The sequence below is a fragment of the Mastomys coucha genome, unplaced genomic scaffold (assembly GCF_008632895.1).
Source record: "Mastomys coucha isolate ucsf_1 unplaced genomic scaffold, UCSF_Mcou_1 pScaffold20, whole genome shotgun sequence".
Taxonomy (NCBI): domain Eukaryota; kingdom Metazoa; phylum Chordata; class Mammalia; order Rodentia; family Muridae; genus Mastomys; species Mastomys coucha.
Window position 1 is genome coordinate 125,586,649 of NW_022196903.1, and position 23,070 is coordinate 125,609,718.

Here is a 23,070-nt window from a genome sequence, read left to right on the forward strand (position 1 = left end):
CACACACACACACACACACACACACACACACACACACATGTTCACATAGAATAAAAAATAAAAATGAAAGAGAAGTTTACAGCTCCCCAAACTCAATGCAAGAACACTATACCCATTAAAAAGACCTTCTATGATTTCCTCATTATTATTCCAGACTACCCATTTCTGTTCCAGACTCATGTGGCCCTGAGATCTTTTCCTTTTTCAGAGAACTTTAATCCCTGCAAAATCTTTACAAAGGCTTGCTTCAGCTGGCTGTTTGTTAGAATTAGAATAAATGAGTGACAGCAGGGATATACGGATGCAGTTGCGAAACCAAAAATAAATAGCAGTTTGTTTTCTGGGATAAATGTGCAGATAATTTCTATTGCAACACCTACAAAATACAAGACGAAAAGGATGATAAATGAAATTAAGAATTTCATGGCTTTCACATGAGCTTCTGCGTTGAGGTCTCTGAATCCTGAAAAACCAGACTGCATCTGCCTGCTGTGCCTCCAAAGAGAAATAATTAACAAGAAACTTGCAGTTAAGGTCATCATAAAGAGAGAAATGACTCCAATGTTGATTAAGACATAGTTAATAGGGAATTTCTTTGTCTCCCAGTACATTTCTGAGGTCCTGTTTCTATGATTCACTTTATTGTCCTTCATCAACTTCACAACAAATGAGAATGAGATTACCCATGAAGTTAGCAAACACCCCATCAGAAAGACAAAAACTTTATCAGTTCTCCTCTTCAACCAGAGAAATATACAGTCAGAAAAAGTTGCTATCTTCAGGAAATAGAAGATGCTCAGGCTAGTGGCAAACCAGACAGTCAGGTGATTCACAGTCAACCATATATAAGAGATGATTTCAACCAGACTGTTAGACAAATACTTATTTGGATAGAATAGCTTTCCATATGCACCTAAAGTTAATAGGCATACAATAAAAATCCTGGAAGTTGCTAAGCCAATGAGAAAGAAGCCAATCTTAGAGAGCTTATTGTTCTTGGCCCAGTCCATGCAGTTTACCAGTACAATAAATGTGTTCCCTAAAACTCCCAGCCCAGCTTCAACAGTTGCAATAGAAAGAAGGATGCCTTCAGCTGCACTCAGCATCTTTGCAGGTTCTTAAGGTTGTACCTGTTGCATCTATAGTAGATCTGTTGCAGAGTATTCTCTATATTGAGTGCTTCATAGATTTTTTTCTTCTTTCCTTAAATAAAGGATTTAAAAATAAATCAAAATTATGTTGTTGGGGAATCTGAAGTGTTTTCACAGAGTTCTGTCTACTTGCCCTATAAGACTTAACTTGTCTACAGAATGTGTGCAGAATAAATGTCTTGTAATTTTCTTATAAGCAAATGATGGTTTCACTTTCTTGTATTATAATTTCCCCTCTGATACTATTTTGCACGTAAAAAGTCCAGTATTTGAGTAGGAGTGGCAGATATAAACAGGAAGAAATTAAGCAACTGGAACAACACTTAATTTTATGTTTTAAATATGAAATCATCATCATGAGTTGTGCAAGGCAACACATGCATATAGTTGCAGCTCCTTGAGAGGTGAAATATTGCACCACTTTATCCTGTGAGTTAGAGACCAGCTGGTTAAACTATAGTTCTCTTCTGAAAAAAAATTTCATAACTTTAAAACTAAAAGGACAAAGAAAAAATGAAAACTGAGAGAAATTGCCATAATTTTATTGTTTATAAACATAACCTGAGTCTACAATTAAAAAATAATTAGATATACAAGAAACATAATCATTTTACTCTAGAATATTGATTTAATGTTTAATTAACATATAAGTTCCTTTGTAAGTATGCTAAATATCAGAATAACAAGAAAGTTGTATTTGTGAATAATTGTACTTCCTGATAGGCTTCATAAAGATTTTTAAAATAAAGCACATCATTATTTTAACAGTTTCAAACTTCTACTATAATTTTCTTCTATTTCATTTCCTTTTCCTTTTCTGCACAATTTTCTATGTACTTTCATGTATCATGTGTGTGTGCACACTCCCGTGTGCACCTGTGCCTGTGTGTCTATTTATATATTTACACATACATTTTATATATGTAAAATCTAGTTGCCAAAATTTGTTTGGCTGCATTTAAAATATTAAACTTGTCAAAATAAGATATTGATCTTCTCTTTGCCATATGGTTGCATAATAAAAATTTCTTCCCATTGAGAGTAGACTAGCTATTTTTTTGTGGTTTCCGTAGAGAGAAAATGCTCAACATTTATTTTTCTAAGTCTGATCTATTTTGCACCAGTTGTAGAAGGCATACTTCTTCACTAACATTTATGGCAAAATCAATCTCCCTTTTAAAAAAATCTATTTTTCTCTTCATGGACACAAAAGCAGATTCTTTAACTTGGAAAGTGTGAACAGTGCTGGAATAAACATTGTCCAAACATCTTTGTGGTATGGAGACTTGGAATTCCTGGGATGTGAAGTCAGTATTGTTGTAGCTAGGTCATATGGTAGTTCTTTTTCATGTTTATGAAAATCATCTATATTGATTCCTGTAATGACCAGACTAAGTTACATTTCCACCAGCAATGTTGAACAACGTCTTTCCCTGATGCCTTTGTCAGCATTTTCTTTTTTGTTTGTAATTTGTGTTCTTTATTACAACCATTCTGACTGGGGTGATAGGGAATTCCAAAATAGTTTTAATCTATGTTTTCTATATAGCCAAGGGTGTTGAACAGTTTTTGAAATATTGATGGGCACTTGTTTCTTTTTGAGAAATATTTGTGCATCCTATTAGCCTATTTATTGATTGACTTTGTTGGTATTTAGTATTTTGAACTTGTCATATATAATAAATATTAATCCTGTGTTGAATATATGATTAGAAAATGAAGATTTCCTCCCATTCTGCAAGCTGTCTCTTTATTAAACTAGATATTTTCTTTGTAGATTTACATAGTTACTGGCTTAATTTTATAATGTTATCAGCAATATATAATTTTTTTCCCATGCAGGTCGATATAAGTTTCATCCTCAGAATCCTGTGTTCTAAAATTTTCCTCTTTTCATCAGTAAGGTCTTACAAAATTCTAGTGAATAAGCTAGGATAATGGCAACAGGGTGTTTATTTGAGGGAATCTCCTCCCTGTCTGATTTAGTGTCACTGGCATTGATCAGTATGAAGAATCATTTCATTATTCTTCTGATCTATTTTTCTATTACTGTTTTTCTAGCTATTTATCAGAGCAAAATCCATGATTATGACCGTGGTACTGTATCAAATGCTTAATGTAACATGGACTTTGTAGTTTAATGGGTAGAAATAGAGGTAACTTATGAAGAAGTAACAATGTACACAAAATTTTCATGTTCCAAAAGTCCAGATTAACTGTAATGTTGTCTTTGTTTCCTTTTCATTGATTCTTCTGGGGAAAGGGTGTCAGTGGTACAGGAAAGCCAAGGGAATCACAAAGAAGTGTTTTTGGATGTTTGGCACACCATGAAACCATTCTTTACATGAGATGGTCTATGGTTGATGTTTTTTTCTTTGGCAAATATACAGGAACAGATTAAAGAGTCAGGAGACTGGTTGAACAAATGAACCTATACATGGGATTAAAATCCCAGCTGGGAGTGTGATTCCTTGAGGGGCAGAAGACTCTGAACAAGAGTTCAGAAAACTCCAACAGTGTTTGATAATGATAGTAAATCAATAAAAGAACATAGTGCACGTGAAAAGATCTTCAAGCATTTTTTTCCCACTGGCTACTCCAGATTGTGTTCCAGACTGTCATGTATCTCTGAGTTCTTTTCCATTCCCAGAGTACTTTAATCTTTGCAGTATCTTTACAGAGCATTGCTTCAGCCGACTGTTTATTAGAATGAGGATAAGTGAGTGAAAGCAGGGATAGATTAATGCAGTTGTCAAACCAAACATGAATAGCAAGTTGCTTTCTGGAATTAACAGACAAATTACATTGACAGTTATACCCATGAAATGCAATATAAAAAGGATAATAAAAGATAGTACAACTTTTATTGTTTTCATATGAACTTCTGTGTTGAGATCTCTGAATCCTGATTCATTTGATTGCATCTGCCTGCTGTGTCTCCAAAGCGAAATGGTTAAGAGAAAACAAACAATTAACATTATCATAAAAAGTAAAAATACTCCACTATTGGTGAAAATATAGTTAATGATTAACATACTTTTCTCCATGTGGATCTGCCAAGATGTGTTTATATATAGCACTTTATTGTCTTTAACCATCTTCACAACTACTGGGAAAGAAAATAACCATGACATAAGCAAGCATCCTATCAGGAAGAAAAAAATTAAATTAATTCTTCTTTTTAACCAGACAAACACGTAGTGGGAAAAATTTGCTATCTTCAGGAAATAAAAAATACTGAGGCTAGTGGCAAACCAGACATTCAATTGACTGATAATTATCCATAGATAACTGATGAGTTCAATTGTGTTGATAGGAGACAGCAGCTGTGGAGAGAACATTTTTATGTATGCCTCTGTGATTAAGATCCACACAAGGCAAGTTCTGGAAATTGCCAAGCCAGTGAGAATGATGCCAATGTTAGAGAGCTTCTTGTTCCTGGTACAGTCCATGCAGTTCACAAGTGCAATGAATGTGTTCCCTGCGATGCCCAGCACAGCCTCACTAGTTGCAATTGAAAGGAGGACACCTTCTATTGCACTCAGAATCTTCACAGATCTCTAAAATGGTTTCTGCTGCAGCTGTTTAAGATTTCAATCTACTGGCTGCTCAATAAAGGAGTGGCTTTACCTTCTTTCTTTAAAGATTTAAATATATTTAAAAAATTACTTGTGTTAGAATCTGAAATGTGTTTACAGAGTTCCCTCCAGTTGCTTCTGTCCTTAGCTTGTCTACAGGATGCTCCAGACTGAATGTTTCCTTGCCATTTGTTAATAGGCAAATCAAAGTTTTTGTTTTGTATGTTTTACTTGTCTCCACCCGACTATTTTGCATTTGAAGAAGTGTCAGGTTGTGAGATCCACGCTTTGACTGCAGGAAAGAAGGAAGGTCACAGGAGGGTAGGAAGTTGATGAAAGTATGAGGAATGGCAGACTATACAGACATACTTTGTTTACTCTAGATGAAGGCTTAATGGCAGGTATATACCACCAGGAACCAAAGCATGTTCTAGTGTTCAAGGACCACACATAGGTGAGTAGCATATAGGATGCACAGAGGTAGGCACACAGCCCTGTAGACATACCTACAGCCAACAGGGCAAAGGAGAGGCAAAGATTAGGTTGTCTGGCATCACAGCACTATACACCCAGAATGATACAAGAGTGGGACTCAGTCAAATATAGGTATATTAAAGATTACTATTTATGGGGGGTTTTCACACTTTTGATATCAGCTATTTTGTGCTTACCAATGCTCAATACCCATATTAGTACTAGATTATCTAAGCATAAACTTGCCCTTAGATGTTCTGTTTTCTAAAGATGTTCTGTTTTCTAAAGAGATATGTGCAGAAATGATACAAAACACGAAATCCAACACCAATTTTCATCCTTTAAGAATCAAAATCAGTTACACTTTGGGCCTGTCGCTGGACTTTCTTCTTCCTTAGGCTCCTCTCTGTTTCCATTCCTGCAATTTTTTCAAACAAGAACAATTATGGGTCAGAGCACTAACTGCGGGATGGCAACACTATCCCTCAGTTGCTGTCTTGTCTTTTTGCTGTCTTTTTGCTTGTCTTTTTGCTCTACAAATTCCCTCTCCACACTGTCGGGCATTTTATCTCAGGTCCCTCCCTTTGAGCCCTGAGAGTCTCTCACTTCCCAGGTCTCTGATACATTCTGGAGGGTCCCCCCAACCCCCTACCTCCTGAAGTTGCCTGTTTCCATTCTTTCTGCTGACCCTAAGGGTTTCAGTTCTTTTTCCTTACTCAATACCAGATCAAGTTCCCATCTGCCCATCCACTTTTCCTCCCAGGTCCCTCCCTTCCGCCTTGTGATTTCTTTCTTCTTCTTCCCAAGTGGGACTGAGGTGTCCTCACTTGGACCCTTTATCTTGTTGACCTTTTTGAGTTCTGTTATTGTATCTTGGGTATTCTGTACAGTTTTTTTTGGTTAATATTCACTTATTAGTGAGTACATACCATGCATGCCCTTTTGAGTCTGAGTTACCTCACTGAGGATGATATTTTCTAGTTCCATCCATTTGCACACAAAACTAAGGATATAGTCATTCTTAATAGCTGAGTAGCAATCCATTGTGTAAATGAAGCACATTTTCTGTGTCCATTCTTCTGTTGTGAGACATCTGGGTTGTTTCCAGCTTCTGAATATCACAAACAAGACTTCTATGAACCTAGTGGAACATATACCCCTGAGGCATGATAGGGCATTTTTTGTCTATATTCCCATGAGTGGTTTTGTTGGGTTGTCAGGTATATCTATTTCTAAATTTCTGAGGAAACTTTAGATTGATTTTCAGAGTAGCAGTTTGCAATCCCATTAATGCTCACAAAAAGGGACCTATCAGGACTGCCTTCCAAAAGACCAAACAAGCTGCTAAAAGAGTCAGCTGCAATATTTCACCCAACCAATGGACAGAAGCTGCTGACCCCTGTGGTTGAATTAGTGAAAAGCCTGAAGGAGCTGAGGAGGAGGGCAACCCTGTAGGAGGACCAGCAGACTCAATTAACCTGGACTCCAGAGGTCTCTCAGATACTGGACCACCAACCAGGCAGCATACACCAGCTGATATAAGGTTCCCAACACGTATATAGTAGAGGACTGCAGGATCCAGTTCAGTCAGGGAAGATGCACATAATCCTCATGAGACTGGAGGCCCCAGGAAGATTAGAGGTCTGATGGGGTGGTGGGGTGGGTGGTGGGGACATCCTCAAGGAAAGAAGAGGCAGAGAGGAGGTATGGGTGGAACAGTTGGAGGGAGGATTGGGAGGGAAATAAAATCTGAAGTGTAAAATGAATAAGAAAATAAATAAATAAATGATTAAGAAAAGAATCAAAATCTGTGAGAATTTGATTGCATATTTTTCATTGATATTCACAAGTGAAATTGGTCTGAAGTTCTCTTTCTTTGTTTGGTTTATCTGTGGTTTAGGTATGAGTGTAATTGTGGCTTCATAGAACGAATTGGGTAGTGTTCCTTCTATTTCTATTTTGTGGAATAGTTTAAGGAGTATTGATACTAAGTCTTCTTTGAATGTCTGATAGAATTCTGCACTAAACTCATCTGGTCCTGGTCTAGTTTTGGTTGAGAGACTTTTAACGACTGCTTCTATTTCTCTATGGGTTATGGGATGGTTTAGATGGTTTATCTGATCCTGATTTAACTTTGCTATTTGGTATATGTCTAAAAAATTGCCCATTTTATCCAGATTTTCCAGTTTTGTTGAATATAGGCTTTTGTCGTAGGATCTGAAGTTTTTTAGAGATGAATGTCGAATATAGACTAGAAAAATAAAATATATAGTCAAGAAATAGGACTACAACAAAGTCAAAATGCCCCTTTTCAGTTAATTAATTAGAACTACCACCAACTGTAAGGCTAGAGTAATTTCTCCATAGGATTTCAGCAGGCCTTTGTCTCTACTGGCAGATTTGAGTAGGTCTGCTTATGTACACTCCAGGCCTGGGACCTCATTGACATTCCTGAAACCAAAACCATCTGAGACTATCCTGGATTTTATACTAGGGGTGCAAGCCACTTTAGTCAGAAAAATAACAGAGCCTGCAGCCAAATGCTTGTAAGTAATATTATTCTAAAAAAATAATGACCATGAAACACAAGCAGGCATGTCAAGTACTACAAAATGTACACCATAACAAATGGATTATAGCTATCCAAAACATTTAAACAAGCTAGAACTAGGCCTTCTTTCTTGCCCAGGCCTTTGTGCTGCAAAGTATTTTAAATGTTGGAAGACTGGACATTAGAAAGGAGATTGTCCAAAAAATGACTCAACGGAACCCAAACCTCTCAAATCCAAATGCCTCTTACTCAGAAAAGGCTTTTATTGGAAAAAGGGCTGCAAACACAAATAATACAAAGATAGCAAGCCCCTGCTACCCTTAAACTCCACGCAGGACACCCCTCAGCTCCACTACTAAAAATGAAAACCCACCAAGTCCACTGGGTCACTAGCATACTGGAAAAAACATACCCTAGACTTTTAATAAAAACTGACAATAAAAATTTTAAGTGTTTAAATAGTCTCCTGGGCAGATAAGGCCATTTTAAGAACATCTGAGGTTCCTCCATACTGCACCCTCCTACCAGGGACTCAACTGATGAGAATAGATGGTCTCGCCTGACCATTTATTACTCAAGATTTTTAAAACTGGGAGGACCTAAATGGAACAAATAGTGTAATTATTTCCCTTGTGGCCATCTTGGCCATAAATGTGCTGGGCAAGGATATCCTAGATTTCGATATAATGTTAGTAGAAAGGTGAATATCTCCAAATAGAAGATTACCAAACATATCAAAAGCAATAGAACCACCAATTCTAAGAGCCACTGTTGAATATCATTTGTCAATGAAAAAAAAACTTAAGTTGTATCTGGAAACATGAAGACCTAGGAGAGCCAAAATAATCCTAAACAATAAATGTCTGTGAGAGGTATGATCATTTCATATTTGAAGCTGTACTACAGAGTACCAACAAAAACGAGGTACACTAATCAGAGGAATAGGAATTAGGATCAACATCTTAGCTCATATTCTTAAAGGTTCCTTATCTCTGACGAAGAAGTAAAAAATACACATTGGTTAAGATGCAGCGTCTTCAAAACATGATGCTGATAATAAATAGTTAAATGTGGAAGAATGAAACTGCATTCTTATCTCTCACACTGCACATAGATAAACCTCAAATATAAAGGACATAGACATAAGATAATACCTTGTTTTCTCCACCATATTCCTGAGAAAAACTCAAGAGCCTAGTACAAGATGCTTGTTATACTAGTTAGGATGGCATTGCTAGCCCTGAGCTTAGCCCAAATGAAGTTATGATAGTATGGGTGTGATTCCGTTACCCTGAATCTCTTAAAGAAGAAAGTAAGAAGTAAATTCAACAAATTTAACCTCACTGGCTCTTGAAATGACTTTCTGAATAGGACCACAGTAGAGTAGACCTTATGATGAATAATTAATGAAGGGAGCCTTACAAAACTAAACAGTTTCTGTGCAGGAAAGGTAAAAAGCATGATTATCAGCTATACATTTTCAGAGGATTAATCTTTAGAATATAAAAGGAACAAACTAAATCTAATTATCAAGGAAACAAACAACCCAATCACTTTACATAGTTAAATATATTTTATATAGCCCTTTATAGTTTTCTCTTATTCAGTTCTTTGTGTTCCATAAGTATTCTCAAGAGGACAATCTCAGAGTAAAAGATTTGTACAATATCAAATACACGATTTGTAGCATACTGAAATTCCAAATACATTTGTGGCAAAAATGTGTAAATTAGACTGTGATTTTTCTCTTGGCAAAGTATAAAATCTAACTATTTCTCCATGTTTGAAACATGTGATTTGTTTCCAAATTTGGATATGTCCTTACTACCACTTTTCAATGTTATTTATGCTTGTATTCTGTTCTGACAGTAGGTCAGTCTTCGCAACAGGTCTCCTTTTGCCTGCCTTACCATTTTCTTAGTCACCCCAATAACATAGAAAGATCTCTCTGCAAAGGAAAAACTTAATTGTTATAGGTTGGCCTGATGCTGTTTGTATTCTGATGTTAATATTGTTTTCTCAAGAGGGGTTACCTGCTAGGAGCAGACCATCACTTACTCAGGTGATGCCATGTGAACCTTCTCTTCATTTTGACTGGTCAATAAAAGGTTATAGCCTGTGATTGAGAAGTGGAGGGCAAAGGTGGGACTGGGTGCTCTGGAGGGGTGGCAGGTAGAGGAAGAAGGCGAAAGGACAGAGAAAGAGAAAGGAGAATGAAGCCAGGATGGACCAGAACCAAGTAGCCAGGATCCCCAGGGATCTTATAGCTGGGGAATAAGTTAGTATAGTACTAGATCTACCCAATATAGGCATATGGCTAAAAATTAAAATATCTACATTGTGTATGTCTTTTACGTGGGCTTATTAAGGTTGGAAATTCCAGCAACAAGTTGAAGCGCCGTATGTCGTGCTTAGAACCAAACTGATCTGAGATAAAAGTCCACTGCCCAGAAAATAAACAACTAGGGTTGTGCTCTAAAGCTGCAGCAGCATGGAAATTAAACACAGAGTGGGTCTATGGAGTCTACAAAGAACAGAGAAACTCCTTCCCCAAGCCCCAAGCAATCCAGGGCACCGGAGGCAGCCTCTCAGCCTCCCCCCAAAGCTGGAACATTAGGCTGTGCCAGTGTCACAACACAATTGGAGAGGCCTTGAGTCTGAGAGAAGGACCAAGGACCCTGGGGCATAGCTGTCTGAGACATAGCCTTCACAGCTGAGGATCAACAGCTAAAAAAAATTGGCAGCTAATGTTCCAAAAACTTTCTTTCTTTCTTTTTTTTTTTTTTTTGGTTTTTCAAGACAGGGTTTCTCTGTGTAGCAGCCCTGGCTGTCCTGGAACTCACTCTGTAGACCAGGCTGGCCTCGAACTCAGAAACACGCCTGCTTCTGCCTCCCAAGTGCTGGGATTAAAGGCATGTACCACCACCGCCCGGCCCCAAAAACCTTAAAGGCACAGGGGGCTGATCTGGGCATCTCTACCCTGAGCCAACCTTCCTGTCCTCTCTTTCCCATATCCCCCACATCTAAACAGGATATGGCACAGCCAGACCCACTCTACTGACTCTTCCACTGCAAGCTGCTTGAGATCGAACACTATGCAGCTTGCATCCCAGACCAAAGACATAGATGGATCAGAAGCACAGAAGCCCCGGGTCATTCTACAGTCAGTCCTCCTCTGGTAATAAAACAATCGGAGAGGACTGCAATGCCCTGGACTGAACACCAGAGGGAGAGAAAAGTATAAGAAGGTCCGGATCAAGTAATAAGAGTTATAAATTTATAATGATAAGAAAATTAGATACCTAAAGATAAGAAACACAATAAATACATTTTGGGTTTCATATGATGCTGTTTTAAATGGTTTAAAGGGATGGATTTAGGGCTGGCGAGATGGCTCAGTGGTAAGAGCACTGACTGCTTTTTTGAAGGTACTGAGTTCAGATCCCAGCAACCACATGGTGGCTCACAACCATCCTTATGAGATCTGACGCCCACTTCTGGTGTGTTTGAAGACAGCTACAGTGTATTACACCGGAGCGAGCTGGGCCGGAGCAAGCAGAGGTCCTGACTTCAATTCCCAGCAGTTACATGATGGCTCATGACCATATATACAGCTACAGTGTACTCATACACACAAAATAAATAAATAAATCTTAAAAAAAGAGGGTTGGATTTAAAGGAAATTGACAATTTGCTAGTTACCATTATTATGAAGTTATCCTAATAAGTATCTTGATTTACTATGTATTCTCAAAAAATAGGACCCGAGAAAAAATTCACGAGCCTTAGAAAAGATATTGAAGGATTTTATAAAACAGAATGAGAAATATGCTAAGACACTAGAGAGGAAAATACAGAAAATTATAAATCAGGGTATGGAGATGGTTCAGATGGCTGGGAGACAGAAAGAGAAAAGTTCTAAAAATTGGAGAGAGGAGCCAGGTGGTGGTGGTACATGCCTTTAGTCCCAGCACTTGGGAGGCAGAGGCAGGCAGATGTCTGAGTTCGAGGCCAGCCTGGGCTAAAGAGTAGTTCCAGGACAGTCAGGGCGATCCAGAAAAACCCTGTTTCGAAAGACAAAACACAAAACAAAACAAAACAAAAAAACTAAAACAAAACAAAACAAAATTGGAGAGAGGACCTGGAAAAGATCTTAGAATAAAAAATGCAGACTGAACAACAAAGGGGGACATTTAAGACTTGGCAACACAGCTTAGAAGAAATACTGGAGCTAAAGATACAGAATTTTATACGTTATGATAAACAACAGAGAGAGAAAACGAAGGTGGGAGACTGGAGCTGGAAAAGACGCTAGAAGAAAAGATGCTGAATTTCATTGATTAGACTGAATGACAGAAAGAATACAGTAAATTCAGAAGAGCCTAGAGGATAATTTTCTAAAGTTAATAAATCAAAATAAAGTGTGGGGCAGTGGGCAGTTCTGACAGCTGGAGTCCAGTAGTGCAGCCACCTCGGAACCCCAGAGGCCCACTGAGCAGAGTCAATTTGTTCACAGGGAAAGTAGGAGTTTGGTGATAAGCTCCTGAAACCAATGGCTCAGATTTCAGCCCAGACCCCTCAAAGCTGCCCCTGCAGGAGATGTGTGTTCTATCTGGCAGACACTACCTCAAACACCCAGCATTCTAGCTGGACCTTACCCACAGTTATCTGACCACAAGCCAGACATGCCATGTCCCATACAATAAAAGGGGTGGTTTGCCCCCTCCTCACTCTCTTGTTCTCTTGTTCTCTTACCTCCTCACTCTCTTACTTTTCCTGTCTCTCTCTCTCTTGCTTTCTCTCTCTCCACTCTGCTCTTTGTTCTCTTCTCTTGCTTTCTTCCCATCCTTTCTCTCTCCTTCCTCTCCTTTCTTTCTCTCTACTTAACTAGCATATTCTATCCTTCCTACAATAAAATAACTCATTCATACATTGCCTCCTTTTTAATTAAGGCACCGTGCAGCAAGCAAGTCAGCCCCAGGAGAAAGAGAGACCTGGGCCTCAGCAGCAGGCCCACTGCCTTCAGGGAGAGAGAGAGCTTCAGGCAGGCCACCAGCCTAGGACCCTGCTTTTGGAACAACAATAAAGCAATGCCAAAATATTAGAATTACAACATAAAGAAAAATTTAAATTATGGAAGCGTGATCTAGAACAGAAGATACAAGAATTTATAGAGCAGAATGAACCACAGAGAGAGAAATTTAAGACTTAGCAGCATGGCCTCATAGAAAAAACACTATAACTAAACATACAGGATTTTATAAATCAAAATAAACAACAGAGAGAGGAAAAGGATGATTGGAGATAGGAGTTAGAGAAGGCAAACTAGAACAAAGGATGCAAAATTTCACAGATCAAATTTAGCAGAGATAAAATGAGGATTGGAAGCAAGTCTTGGAGGAGAATCTTCTGAAATTAACCAATCAACATAAAATAGACATCAGAATATCAGAATTATAATATAAAGAAAAAATATGGAAGCAGAGCCTTGAACAGAGGATACAGAAAAGGAAAAATTTGAGACATGGGAGCAAGCTTTGGAGGAGAGGTTACAAAACCTATAATTCAGATTGAACAAAATTTCAGGATGACAAGGATTCAAGCACTAGAGAGACATGAAATATGGGAACAGACATTAAGAGAGGAACTTTGCTGGGTCTAGCATGGCTGCATAAGGGGAGGTGTGACATTGTTCCTCTCCCTGGAACACTATCAGGCCATTTATCTCATGACCCCCACATGTGTTGATGGTTGGTTTTGCACAAAAGTTGATCTGTTGTGTTTACTACTCTACTTTCAATCTTTCTTTCTGGGGAATACACATCCCCTATTACTCAGAGATAACCATGCCATAGTAAATGAAGCAGATGCCGTTTTCAGGAATGAGGAATGGAGATGGTCATGAGGCTGTGGAGGATGAGGAACAGGCCCTCCACTTGGCCTTCAGGGTCATGGGGAAAGATCTAGACAATATCATCACAAGGGCCATAAAAAGCTTACATGATCCTTTCTGGAAATGGTTCATTGCAAGACTTGGCCTTAAATTTGGAATCATGAGGGAGCATGTGTACTCTCCAGTCCAATGGTTGTTGCACTGATTAGCCATGGTGAAGTTAGAGCCATTAAGGATAGAGAGTTTGATTGATTTCAGGAAGAAAAGATGTGGATAGAAAATATAGAAATATATGTGTATATATGTATATCTATCTATCTATCTATCTATCTATCTATCTATAATCTAGGAATAAATATATTAGAAGGAGTGTACATAGGCTATGGAATTGGTAGGATAAGGAAATGAAGATTAAAGAATTAAAAGATGGTATAGAAGCATATAAAAGTTAGTGCTCTGTTTTTCTAGCTGATTGAAGAATTGAAGATAACAATGCCCAGGAAGATATTAGAGAGAGCTAACTGCTTTACAGTTTTACTTACATAAATTCAAAACATTGTAAGGAATCATTTTAGTTTTAGTAGTTTGTCATTTTTCTATTCTTGCATGGAAGCAGTTACTAAAGACTGCTCTCTGCTAAATGAGAAAACTGGAAGAGCTGTACCCAGCTACTTGTGAAAAACAGGCTGTGGAAACCTATAAGGGAATGTACTTTTGCTTTGTGCTTGGTTCTGCTCTAAGGAAATGGGGGCTGGGATTATTGATCTGGGACTTATAGAGTTTATGTAAAATTAAGAATTCTTGATAATTATTAACGATGATTAAAGCCTTGATGATGTAGTTTTAGTAAATAAAAGACTGTATTTAGGCTCTCTCTGAAGGAATTAGGAATTAAGAATTAAGATTCAAGATATCATGGAATTCAGCTGAAGAATAAAAAATAAAGAATCCTAGGGGATAGAGAATATACCTGAACTAGCAGCTTACATCTACTACTGACTATACTGAATCATGACTGAATCAGTGCTGTTTCCATTCATGCCTTTTTCAGGACCATCCTTACACTGAGTCATGACCTTGGCAGGTACAGGTAAACCTTCATTCGTTGTTGTTGAGATTGCAAGCTGGTACAGTGAGACTGGAAATAGAAAGAAGAATTCTCAAACCTAAAAGTACATTTTCCTTATGACCCAGCTACACACTCCTCACATAAGCCCAAATGACTCAACATCAAATTGCACAGATACTTTCTCAGCCATGTTCATTTTCAAACTGTTCAAAACACCTAGGAAGTGGCATCAGCCTCAGTGTCCTACAACTGTTGAATGGATTGAAAATGTGGTGCATGCACACAACTCAATGCTACTTGGCTGTGAGGAGACAATGGTTTCCTAACAACACTGCTACCACTTGGGCTTGCTTTTCACCTGAGGGTATCCAGGCACCATTTTGCACCAGGCTGGACAAGAAGGAAAGAAGTTTAGCTGGCTGAGTTGGTTAGAAAGGGTTTTAGTCAGTGGGTATGAGGGTATGGGTATGAGTAGCCTTCTTTGGAGATGGTTTTCAGTTAAAAAGCTCTCTTCATAGGGGGGGCATGAAAAAGAGCTATATGAATCTTGGGGAGTAGGTAGAGATTTTTGTACATTATTGTCTAGGGCTGAAGTGCTTGGAATGGCTCATTTGCAAGAAGAGAAATTACAGGTGCTAGCTAGACATGCCCTTAAACAAAGAGAGGTAGTTTAACCTGCATCCTGGTCACCAGGCTACATGACTACCAGCATGATGGCAGAGGTATGGCATCATAAGGCTTACTTTTGTTGGGACATGCCTGCATATTTGAAAGAGGAAGCAGTACTATTCTTGCTGTTCTCAGGAAAGGGAGTTCAAGTTTTTGTGGTTAGGAAAGTTCTCCATAATGTAAAGATGCATGAAAAATGACCACATTGAGATGAGGCAGAAAAGTGTCTTAATGCTGATTCCTATGGTAATGAAAGGGTCTAACATTTCATCCTTCCTCACTAATCATGTCTATGATTACACAGCTTTTTGAATAAGAGGAAATATCTGGCTTTCTTTTTTTTTTTCTGTGCCTCTTCATAGAACTTGCATGTACCTTCAGGAATTCCTCAAGACTGAGCACATATATTCCATGTACATTTAATAATAGATTGCTACTGTGAACATCTCACTTCATGACTTGGTGGGTCAGATAACACCCAGATCATGTTGAATAGTTGATGAAGGTAGAGCTTTGTTCCAAAAATTCCAAATGTCATACTTTTGATTCACCTAAAGGGGCATGCCAAATGCTCCTAACAGCATCGTTATCTGCCATTGACACCTCAAGACACACTGCTTCTGTAGGATCATATAGTTCAAGTTCTAGAGCAGCCTGGGCCTGTTGAAGAGCCTTTGTTTCTTCCAAGCTTCAAACACAATATCAGATCTACTAGGCACATGGTACATGGGTCAGAGTAACAAAACAAAGTAAGGAGTATATTATCTCCAGAATTCAAGTTAGACCCATAAAACTTTGTCCTTTGTTCTTGCTGGTTGGAGGAATTATTTGCAATGAATTATACTTTACCTTAGATGACATACATCTGTATGCCCTAGACCACTGGGATCCTAAGGATTTCACTGAGATAGGAGCCCTTAAATTTTGCTTGGATTTATTTCCATTTTCCAGTGTGCATGTGTGTTACCTATGAATGATAAGGGTTGCTACTTCCTGATCACTTGTTCCAATCAATAAAATGTTATCACTATAGTGCATGCATCTGTAGTTTTGAAAGCCCTAGACAATCATGATGTCTTCTAACTAAATTATAATACTGGCCTGGAATGTTAATTTGTCTTTGAGGTAGAAGTGGAAACTTCTGTTGTCTTTGTCAACTGAAAGCAATTTGTTTCTGATGGTCCTTTTTTATAAGTACTTGGGAAAATGTGTTTGTGTGTGGATTTTTTCAGTATGTGGTGAGATATATTAATCTCTTACCACATTTGGTAAATCAATGGCAATCAGATTGAGCTTTTTACTGACTACCATTCTGTATGTACTATCTGTTTTCTGCACTGGCAAGATAGGAAAGGTAAAGTGATACACAGTAGGAACCCATGTATCTCTTAAGTCCTCAGTAGTGGCATTAATTTTTGCCATTCCTTCAGGGATGTAATACTCCTTATGATATACCATTGTGGCATGCACTTGTCTACCCCAGGAGGTCTACAGTATCAGGGTTAAAACCTGATCATGGACAAGAAGCATTATGACTCCAAAGGGAGTCTGTCTCCTGAGGTAGCCCAGTTGTTGACATCTCCTAACTCAGACGTGTTCCAGATTGATATCTACTAAGTCTGCGGAGAGATCTGCGTGCTTTCTTTATTCAGGCATAAAGGTGCCCTAAGAAATATTTTCTTATAGCTAACACTGAGATTGAACATTATTTCCTGGCCTTCACAGTGCTTCAATAATCCTATTAGATTTCCTAGTTGTAATTAGCTGAAATATTTTACTATAAGCTGTCTTACCAGACAGGGCATCTCAAGAGTCAGAAATAATAGTTAGGCACTTATTATCAGAGTAGTCTCACACAGAAAAAAAAAACAAACAAACTATTTTACTGCCAGTGAGAAGCTAGAAGTTGTAGGGCTCCCATCACTAATTATTTATGTTACAGCCAAGGAATGCTAGAATACGACCTTCAGCTACTTGCCTCAGACAGACCCTGAGAGTTTATCTTGGGGCTGCCAGGACAACCTATCCCAAGAAGAAAGACATCACTGCTCTTCCATCTTGCACTTGGCTGGTTGTTTGATTTTACTGACCTTGATGTAGCCATCTACTGCCTATATGAATTTTGTAGTTTGCCCTGTTTTCTGTATATTATATAAGCCTGATTTCTACTTTGTACAAATTACATTCAGTTATAACATTCCCTTGTGTCTGTTTCTGTTTGTCATTTCTTTGCCAACACCTTGTCTACCTGACTAGGACCCTGTTCCCGCCACGGGTTGCGAGAGGTCCTGACTGGCTGGCCTGTGGCATACTGTTTCCATTTCTTTGGCAGAGAAATCTCTAGAGGCTTCCATTTTACCTTTCCAACTATAATAGCCCTCATTTTTTAGGTGAGAGTACCAATGTGAGAATTTTTCAAACTTTGATGTGTATCTATCTCAATTATGTATTTTGAGACTGGTAAAATAACCACAGGATGATCTCTGCCTATGTAAAAGAACATGATTCCTTATACATGTTTTTGTTTCCCCTGCTAATTGTTAATTCCTTCTTCTTACATACCTCTTCTGTCTCTCTGTGAATCTAGACATAGAGTTAGTGAGTTCATCTGACCCTCTGTTTCTTCTGCTGGCATTGTCCCATCTTCCCCCTGGAACTTCACCCTGGGTAATAATGCTTTTTCTCTTTCCATAAACTATCAAATTATAGGAGATCTGAGTACTTTTCACCTATGGCATCTAACAATAATAGCTGATGTTTATTGTGAACTTCTCTATTTTAGATGTTTCATTGGAACACATTATTTAAGTCCTGGCAATAATCCAATGATGAGAAACCTTTTTTCTCTACTATACAGAAGAAAACTCTCCATCCTGAGTTGATATGAAGTAAGTAATGTGCTTAAGATCCCCTATTCTATCACTGTTAGAATGGTTGTATTGCTGGGCCTCAGAGTCTGCAGTTTAGCCTTCATCCCTAGTATGTTTTTTGCTTCAGTCATCATCATACTCCACCATTCTGCAAACATGTAAATAGACTTCCTGTTACTAATGGCACTCAGATATTTTAATATTTTGCAAAAATATCTTTACAGTGTATATATTTTGACTTTATGGTTTTAGTTCTGAGAGAAACTAAATTCTGAACTCCCATTGCAAGAATTTAAACTAACCTCTTGAATTACTTAGTACGATATCTGGCTCATTGCACAGACATTCATCAAATGCCTAGTTTGACTGCAGAAGATGGAGATAATCTACTTTCACATCTAACCTAGGAGGAGAAATTGCTCTGGTTATGAACATACATTCACTGTTTCCATATTATATTTGTGAGCTTGTAGTTTCTGAATGACAGAAACTACTGTGAAACTGTAAGCATAATAAAACTGAACAGTAATAAAAAAATGGGATTGGTTTCAAAAGTGTTAGGACTCCTACAAGTCTTTTGGAGACCTTTTTGTTTGTTGGTTTGTTTTGTTTTTTTAGAGCATACAATCTTGGCTCTTACTGTGGTACAAGCCCAAAATAATAGCAATTTTTAGACATTGGAGTTCATTGTAATAAGGCTGCACTTCAATGACCTTCATATCACCAAAGGATTTTACCTCCATAGTAGAAAAGCTAAGAGTTGACAGTTCTGCTGTGCCAAGAAATGAATTGTAGGCATGATTTTTGGATATAGATTTCCTGCTATGGTCAAAGCTACTTGACTTGAGTGATTGTCTTCATTCTCAGGCCATAGAGAAAAGGTTACGTTCATTTAAGAAATGGTGTGTGTATTAAGATGGTCTATCAATGAAGTCCTTCACCAACTTGTTGCTGTCCAGCAGCAACGTAAAAACAGTAGTTTACCTGGAATATGAAGGTAGAAATAGATAGGAAGAGATAAAAGAGATAGAAAGAGGTAGGACAGCCATACTGTACCTTGCCCATGTGGGAGGTACCTTAAAACATTAGGAAGGAGCCTTTACTCAGCCATCTTGAACCTTTAATGAATCCCTTTGTTCCCACCAACAGGTAGAATAAGTCAGGAAAAACCACACCCCCAAGTACGTCAGCACGTCAGTCCAATCAGTGACTTCCTTTTATACTCTGTGGAGGTGGAGCTTCCGAATGTAACTGGAACCAGGTTGGAGGCTTGGAAAATAGCAGGAGATGGGCAGAGAAGTGTGGCTATGAGAGGCAGGCCTCAAACCAGGAGGGTAATACCAACTATTTCAATGAACAATGGTTCTGCTTGGAGGGTGGCAGAGACAGTACATGAGGGTAAGAATCTGGTTCATTGGCTGTGATATTTTGTAAAAGCATTCATCTCAGAGAAAGATAACTTATAAAGTTCTCTTCTTCAAACTTGATACAATAGTTATAAACATCAAACAAAGCATTCAGTCTCACTCTTTGTTGTTCTCTTACAAGCCACCTCACAAGTTAATTGTCTACATTTTTTGGCTGTATAATTAATTTTGAAATATTTAAGCTGTTCTAAAAACCTTAGTATAGTGTAAAAACATCAGATAAACAATCCTACTAATAGAGATGCTGAGATAGGAGAGGCATAATTTCAAGATCATTATATGATACACAGTAAGACTGTCAGGTACAAACAAGCAGAAAGTGTACATGGATTGTACAATATTGGACCTATTTCTCCAATTACCAAATTAGAGGGACCACTAGATGATAGTCAAAAAATTTCTAATTGCTCATACTTTTGAATTTCAATTGATTAGGATATGTTGGTAACATTAATTTTCATAAGAGATATTAAGAAAAGTAATGTTATTTCTGTTATTTTTGTTGTTAGAGGTGGAATTATGTTTGTGTGGGTTTGTTGAAAGATTACTTTCTTGCTTCTTTTAGGGTGTAGTTTTGCTCCTTATGTTGGTGTTTTCCCTCTATTATCCTTTGTAGGGCTGGATTTGTGGAAAGATACTGTGTAAATTTGGTTTTGTCATGGAATATCTTATTTTCTCCATCTATGGTAAATGAGAATTTTCCTGGGTAGAGTAGCCTGGGCTGGCATTTGTGTTCTTAAAGGGTCTGTATGATATCAGCCCAGGATCTTCTGGCTTTCATAGTCTCTGTTGAGAAGTCTGGTGTAATTCTGATAGGCCTACCTTTATACGTTACTTGCCCTTTTCCCCTCACTGCTTTTAAAATTCTTTCTTTGTTTAGTGCATTTGGTGTTTTGATTATTATATGATGGGAAGAATTTTTTTCTGGTCTAGTCTATTTGTAGTTCTATAGGTTTCTTGTATGTTTATGGGCATGTCTTTGTTTAGGTTAGGGCAGTTTTCTTCTATAATTTTGTTGAAGATATTTACTGGCCCTCTAAGTTGGAAGTCTTCACTTGCTTCTATACCAATTATCCTTAGGATTCATCTACTCATTGTGTCCTCGATTTCCTGGATGTTTTGGTGTGGGGAACCACAGCTGCCACCCTATATATTGAACACTTGGTATCCGGTCAGAGGAGAGAGCATTGTGATAAACAAGCCCTTATTTGGAAAAGCTGAGTGCCTCCAGTTTGTGATTCAAGCTGGCATAATTTTCCGCAGCCTATTATGTTTTGCCACATAGCTGATGCTGATTGGGACCAGGGAAAGTATTTAACCCACAAGGGCTGGGGGCTGAGGGAATAGGAGTAAGTAAAATGTAGGGAATAGGAGTAAGTAAGATGTAGGAAATAGGAGTGAGTAAGATGTAGGGGATAGGAGTAAGTAGGAAATAGGAGTAAGTAAGAAGACAGAAGTAAGGTGTAAGTAGTAAGTATTAAGATGTAAGTAGTAAGACAGAAGTAGTAAGATGTAAGTAGTATGATGTAAAGATATAAGTAGTAGTAAAAGAAGAAGCTAGCTAAGAAAGAAGAAAAGATGAATGAATGATTCTGTAGTACAAGGTTCCTGAATAAACTTCTTGGAGAAGGGTTCCTGGTTGCCTCCTTATTTGCTCTGGTTTGTAAGGCGGTGACAAATGGTGGCCCATACTGGGAAAGACATGCAGGAAATGGAGAACTCGTACAGGGAACTCAACGGGGAAATCTTCTACGGCTCAGAACTCCTTGCAGGCAGGGCAGTCGGCTGGTAAGTTCCCGGGTAAGGTGGGACAAAAGCGAAGGTCCTCTGTAAAGAGGCAATAAGGTCCTCAGTGAAGAGGCAATAAGGTCTCTGGGATTGGAGAAATAAGGTCCTCAGTGAAGAGACAATAAGGTCTCCGGGTTGGAGCAATAAAGTCCCGTTAAGGGTGAATCAAAAGTGATAGTATGGGGAACTCTCAATCTTGCCCTGTGTTTGTTGAATTAGGGAGAGATTTGCAATTCGCCTGGGAGAAAGGAATCATAAAAGGTAGAATGAGACCAATCTGGAAACTGATTAGGAGCTGCTTGGAGAATAAAGTGTGTTCTAAAGCAGTAGAGAAGGAACAGGAAGAGTTAGAACAGCTGAAGGAAGAGAGGTCAGCAAAGTCTGAGAAAGATCAGACTGAGGAAAGTGGCTCGGACTCTGAAGAAGAACTTGAGAAGTTAGTACAGAAAATGGAGAAGTTCACCATTAGTGTAGAGCCCACAGGTCCAGGGCCACCTGTATCCATTGAATAGGCTGCTATTAATCAAGCAGCTGGTAATCCTGCCTAGGATTTGGATATGCTTTTGGGACAGGTCAGGTTTGTGCAGCAGCAAATTGGATATCCGCTGCAGGTGTATGAGCAAGTTAATATGCTTGCTACAAGAGCATGGAAATCATTGCCTAACAAGGGAGAAGTTGCAGGACCTATGGAGCTCTTTTCAGACTTTGTAGCTAGAATGATAGAGGCTGACTGAGTGTCTGCACAAGCCACTCTTAAAGGGGACAACACCTTTTTGCATGTAATATTGGTAACAGAAAATTAGCTTAAAATTGGTAACTCAAGGTTGGAATCATGTTAAGTGACAACACGTGGCATGAGCCGACCCAGGAAAACAGGTCTTCATGATATTTTATGTAATTCTTACCCCTTATAAATTTAATGAGGCCAAGGGTGAGGCCTGGACCAGAGATAAGATTTAAAACGATGTCTTTGATGTATTCAAAATTGCACTATCATGCATCCATATGTAAGAATTGGCAGCTAAACTTTGTAATGTGGTGGTAATGCTTTGATATTGACTTTAAGGAAAATGGAATGCTTAAAACTGGGTTTTGCTTAAATTATGGTAATACCTTAACATTACAAGAATTAAAAAAGGTGTGGAGTCTAGTAAAGAAGAGACAAGTGATGAGCAGTCTGGAGACAAATAAAGAGTTAGTTTGCCTTGGAAATAAAAAAATAAATAAAAAAATAAACCAAATTCTATTGAAACGTGGTAGTAATGCTAAACTACTAGCACCTTTGCCCCTAGAATAAACAAGCTTAAAAAGGAAACTTGGAACAGCTGTGGCTCCGGATGGCTGGGAAGGACTGATGGGAGATGTAGTTTTGTGGGAGATCACCTAGGTAAAGGGACTCTAGCATGCTCCAAAGTTGGGTCACGTGATCCAAGTGTGCCAATTAGAACAGAGACCAAGTCACCCTCAGGGACATGCCATCAGTCCCTGCACTGCACAGAGAATCAAACAAAAATATATCTTAATGATACTGAAAGTTTGTTTTGAGATTTATATGTTACAGAAATATACAGCCTTGGTCAATTTCCTCATCTAAACCACC

The 23,070-nt window shown here is 38.3% G+C and overlaps 2 protein-coding genes across 2 annotated transcripts; both read right to left on the minus strand.

Annotated features, from left to right (window-relative positions):
- Positions 1-176: 176 nt before the first annotated feature.
- LOC116098370 (taste receptor type 2 member 105) lies at positions 177-1,132 on the minus strand. Its single transcript, XM_031381011.1, has one exon. It carries the CDS (start codon positions 1,104-1,106, stop codon positions 177-179), a length of 930 nt encoding a protein of 309 aa, XP_031236871.1. The 5' UTR covers positions 1,107-1,132.
- Positions 1,133-3,769: 2,637 nt separating this feature from the next.
- On the minus strand, positions 3,770-16,843 carry LOC116100015 (taste receptor type 2 member 114-like). Its single transcript, XM_031384073.1, has 2 exons — positions 16,646-16,843; positions 3,770-4,711 (listed from the first exon to the last, which is right to left on the minus strand). The coding sequence occupies exons 1-2, from the start codon at positions 16,841-16,843 to the stop codon at positions 3,770-3,772; spliced, it is 1,140 nt and encodes a 379-aa protein (XP_031239933.1).
- Between the last annotated feature and the right edge of the window lie 6,227 nt (positions 16,844-23,070).

Excerpts from the sequence above, each read along its gene's own strand:
- LOC116098370 (XM_031381011.1), bottom strand. The coding sequence starts at position 1,106 with ATGCTGAGTGCAGCTGAAGGCATCCTTCTTTCTATTGCAACTGTTGAA.
- LOC116100015 (XM_031384073.1), bottom strand. The coding sequence starts at position 16,843 with ATGGTATATCATAAGGAGTATTACATCCCTGAAGGAATGGCAAAAATT. Across the intron at positions 4,712-16,645 it reads CCATTGATTTACCAAATGTG|AGATCTGTGAAGATTCTGAG; the intron begins GTAAGAGATTAA and ends AAACCATTTTAG.